The sequence below is a fragment of the Ipomoea triloba genome, chromosome 11, assembly GCF_003576645.1.
Source record: "Ipomoea triloba cultivar NCNSP0323 chromosome 11, ASM357664v1".
NCBI lineage: Eukaryota > Viridiplantae > Streptophyta > Magnoliopsida > Solanales > Convolvulaceae > Ipomoea > Ipomoea triloba.
The window spans coordinates 22,705,946-22,711,054 of record NC_044926.1 but is presented as its reverse complement, the minus strand read 5'-3'; the positions used below and the strand labels follow the sequence as shown (position 1 = coordinate 22,711,054).

Here is a 5,109-nt window from a genome sequence, read left to right as displayed (position 1 = left end):
AGGACTGAGAATCATAAGTAAACTAGGACTGAGACTTATAGTATGACTCTATTATGTAGAGTCCTAATAATGTGTCATGTGCAATTAAGTTATTGTGGTAGTATAGAGGGCAGTGTCATGCAATGAGATTATGATGTAGGAAATTGTAGATTTGTCTCGTTGTGTTTGTATATATGACTGAGGTGTTAGTTGTACTATGAACTCTTGATCTTGCAAACGCCTATTGATATTTGATAGTGATAGTTTTCCCCCATATATGTTTCATGTGCTGTGAGATGTATGTCGTACATTCTCATGTGAAAGTATTGAACAAAATATTAATGTTTATTATATTTGTAGAGGGTTAATGAGTAGTACATTTTGTTGTAATTTCATAACTTGTTTACTTGATAGTAACAACAATAACTTTGCAGGTATTTTGAATACTGATGTTGCAATATGTCCAGTTTCATCAACAATTTCTACATCCATTTTGCACATGTTTATTTTGAAGTTCATATTTTTGGATTAGTATAAATGAGTGCAGTACTTGATTTTGTGTGTGCATGTGTGTGTGTGTGTGTTTTTTTTTTTTGTTGTTGTTGATTTGATACTAATTTTGGAGTACTCAATGCTGCCTTTTTATCACAATCTATGCAGTTAAATAGTTTGTCACTTTGAACATAAACATTTTTAAATAGTGGCTACATCCTATATACCAATTAATATTTTTTTTCGTCAAGATTGATGTTGATTTTTCCCTCAATCCAAGCAGGTTATTGTAGAAAATGAAATGAATTGTAAATTTATATTAGTTCTAATATATTTAAAGAATGCACAATAAGTATTTTACATACAAGATTAATGAATGCTGCAACGGTAGCTATTTTTGAAATTTCTTCATTTATGAATTTGAAAGATTGATTCCAGCAATGTTGTAGTCTCAGCATCTTTTCAATGCATCAAGTGTGTCACAATGTTCTATTTCCCCACATTAACATTTTTAATAATGAGTTTTAAATCAATTTATTGGGTTATTTGAATGTCTTCGTTGTCAACAAATCCCCCCTAAGTAGTTAATATAATTGGCTTCAAACTGTTTTTAAAATTTTTTTTTTCATGTTATTAACATAATACTTGGTAACTAAATATATAACATTATTTTGTAGTATAACTTTGACATTTAATTACAAGAGCGTGTAAAAAGAAAATAATGAACAATGTAGTGAATATAATTAATTAATAAATTTGACGGTCAGCAATCTTTGCATTGTAAAAAATATAGACAATATAACTAATGAAATTATCTCTTTTTAAATTTTTTGATAATGAATATTTTTTTTTGAATAAAGGCATTGTCGACATCGAATTATAAATTAAAGAAATACATATGCATTATTTTTTGTTGTAATTAGTAATTTATTTAATTTAATAAGAGTAATAAAGTAGAGTACTTACTTTTGAATAATACACTGTAAAATATTTGTAGTATATGCTCAACAATTATGCCAACTTTAATTGGAATGAGGTTCTGACCTAAGACCTTTCTTATAGAAATTAATGGGTAAATTAAAAGTTAAACAAAATATTAACGGAGAAGAGAATATTTAAAGAAAAATTTAATAGATAATCATATAATTAAGGATAAATTAGAAAATCTCAAGAAAAAATATAAATCTAAACAATTAAACTATTCATTTGATTTAATAATTTGATCGTCATTTTTTCTATCCATTATAAGCCTAACTTCTTTGGCTCTTATTAATATAATAGATAGATTATGAGTGCACATACAAATAAAGATAGAGATAGCAATATATAAAATTAAGTAACATAATTTATATGTGCAACACCCAATTAAATTGACTAAACAATTAATTTAATAATTTGAAGATCTCAAGTTTTACTCGTAAGAATCATAACTTATTATTCCATTTTAATATTGATATTCTTATTGGATAATGACTATGATATGGTGGCTAGTAAGTTCGTGTATATCTTTGCACGTTTACATACAGAGTATTTATTTTCTTAAAGGCTACACCATTCTAGACAACCACCCCTAGATAACCTTTTTGTGCTTTTCTTATTATTATTATTATTTTTATTGAGAAAGTATAATAATTTTTTAATGTAATACCATGGTTGTAGTACGCGCTAGGCGCTAGTCAGGCGGTAGACTAGCGTCTAGCGCTTAAGCGGTTTAGGCGTCGCCTAGGCAGTACTTAGGCGGTTCTAGGTGGCGACCTATAAAAACAAACAATTAATTCATGTGTGTGAGTAGGCATGACCACGGTTCGGTTCGAACCAAACGGTTCGAACCGAACCGGTTACTATTTGAACCGGACCGGAACCGGAACCGTACGTCCGGTTCCGGTTCCGGTTAAGGAACCGGAACTCTAAGGTTCCGGTTCCGGTTACTTATTATAACAAACCGGAACCGCCGGTTCCGGTTCGGAACCGTAAATATATACATGATATTAGATATTATAAATATTATATGTTGTATTAGATATTAGATATTATANATATAAAATTATGAAAGGAAAGCATGAGAGCATCAGTGGCTCACTGCCCCATGCCCATCAGCGCAAATTCAGCTGATGCAGCAGTGCAAAATGCACTGCTGCATCAGCTCAATTTGCGCTGATGTCGCAAATAAAAAAAAATATATATAGTCCGGTTAGAACCGGTGGTTCCAACCGGAACCGCCGGTTCTGGAACCGGACGGGAACCGTCCACATAAGGTTCCGGTTCCGGTTCCGGCTATCTTGGAACCGCGAACCGGCGGTTCCGAACCGGAACCGGACCGGAACCGAACCGTGGGTACCCCTATGTGTGAGTGTATGTCATATATTATATTATATATATCTCTTACTTCTCTTACTTATATAAATAAATAAATTTAAATATATATAAATGTAATAATAAAATTAACAAGGCCGACTCACTCAAGTTAACTCGGCTAACTCTGCCGAGTTGGGCAAGTTAACTCGGCCAAATTCGGCCTAGTCGGCCGAGTTAGGCGCTAGGCGGCCGGCCACCTAGACGGACGCCTAGGGAGCAATTCGCCTCGGTCTAGGAGCGCCTAGCACCTAGGCAGGTGCCTAGGCGGGGATTTTTGCAACTGTGTGTAATATTAGATTGGGACTATTTTAAAAGTGAACTGGAGTAGTAGTTTTGTAGGATGCAGAAAAAATAGCTATGAAATTACAAATTTAATAATATGAAGATAAGATTCACTTATTTCAAAAAAAAATAATAATAATAAGATTCACTTTTGAAAGTCAGAAAATATTGCTGCAATAAACGTCATGCCGAACAGCCCGCCCCTAGTAAAGAGACTGGTTTATTCCATGTGCTTCCTATCTGATCTGGTAATCCACCATTACCATCCATACGCATCTATTTCTTTTAGCTTTATTCGATCTCCCTTACTACGCCCCACTCCTCCCCTTTATTCCTTCCTTAGACCCTAGCTAGCTTATAAACGTACGTGTATATAATATTCGCATGCACATAGTATATATATCAACCACTCCATTTATTATTAATTTGTCACATATTTACATTCCTTTTTAGAGCTTTATTTCGTTATTAATAACCACTCCACAAACCAAACACTTCAATCTCCTTTGCATATATTATTTTGCCACCTTAAGATAAGAATCTATTCCCGGCATTAAAGTCTATCCCGGATATCTCTCTCTCTCTCTTAAATTCTATATTCCATCTATTGATCAACTTCATCGATCTTTGTTTCCCTTGCCGCCATGAGCAATTGCAACCAAGGTTTAATTTCATCGTCTTTGTTTATTGATTCTTGAGGGTTGTTTTTGTTTTTGTTTTTGTTTTAGGAGAATTATTGGTTGTGTTGTTAGTTTGACAGTGGCGCGTATGTTATTTTGCAGCCACGTGTCCTTTGCCGAGGCCGGAGATGTCGCCGTCGATGATTCCGCCGTCGTTGCATCCACCGCCGCCACCTCCGGGTTATCCGGTGGGTGATGGCGGCCGAGTTAGTGGTGATGTTTCTACTCCGGGCCGTACTCAGTCAAGGGGTGATGGCTTTTGGAGGGGCTGGTGAGTTTCTCAAATTCTAAGCTTATATTATCATTAATCTACTAGATAATCTAAAAATTTCACCCAACGTTAATATATATATATATATCAGTAATAAAATAAAATTGATTTATCAAATATTATTTTATTATCGACAAATACAATTGGAGTTAATACCAATCAGAGTACCTCGACTATTGACGTTACTTAATTAGGTCCTTTGTAACGTTCAGGGGTAAACTTGTCTTTTGTTCCTCTTCCATGACTCGAATCAACCTCCTTTCTTCAAGAACCCACAATTTTTGCCACTACAAAGATTAATCGTTCATTTGTATTAGGGATTGCAGAGAGGAACGTAACAAAGGGTTTACGAAGTATTTTGACCATGTATTTGGGAATTTTGACTTATTTTTGCCCTTAAGGTAACTGATTCAATTCAAGTCTTGAAGAGACAAAAAGACAATTTTACCCCTAAGTTTGACGGTCCACAAATGGGTATGGTAGCAGTCTAACAGAGAACTTAATTAGATAATTAACGTATTAGAATTTTAGTGTTCATAGAACTTTATAGTGTAAAATTTTAAACAGAGAGTCTAATTAAGTAAATGTCCATTGCCGAGGGATCTAATTGGTATTGCTCAATACAACTAAAAGTGTTATTTGGACATATATTTTATGTTTGAAAAATTATTTAATAGATGTGATTGATGCAGTTGTGCTGCCTTGTGCTGTTGCTGCCTCCTGGATGCTTGTGCTTGAGCAAAGAAACCTAATACTCTACCAGCAAAGTTGCTTGTATTCTCCTATATATATATTTTCTTGGTCCTATATATGTAAGTTGAACTGTGTTGCTTATAATATGGTTGGCAATACTGTCTTCTCCGATTGCTTTTTGCACATTACATATCAGAGATGAATAAGCTAAGGCTTCCTGATTAGATTTCTATTCTACCAATATTGTTGTGTATTGTGTTATTAAAAGAAAATGTTGTTTTTTTTCCTTCAAATTATTTGTTTGTATTAAACATTGTTTAATAAATCATACCAAGTGTGATACAGTTTCATATTCAT

General features: G+C 33.7%; 1 protein-coding gene across 1 annotated transcript; it reads left to right on the top strand.

Annotated features, from left to right (window-relative positions):
- The first annotated feature begins 3,503 nt into the window (after positions 1–3,503).
- LOC115996299 (cysteine-rich and transmembrane domain-containing protein WIH1-like) lies at positions 3,504–5,109 on the top strand. Its single transcript, XM_031235496.1, has 3 exons — positions 3,504–3,771; positions 3,891–4,059; positions 4,752–5,109. Exons 1-3 carry the CDS (start codon positions 3,753–3,755, stop codon positions 4,795–4,797), a joined length of 234 nt encoding a protein of 77 aa, XP_031091356.1. The 5' UTR covers positions 3,504–3,752; the 3' UTR covers positions 4,798–5,109.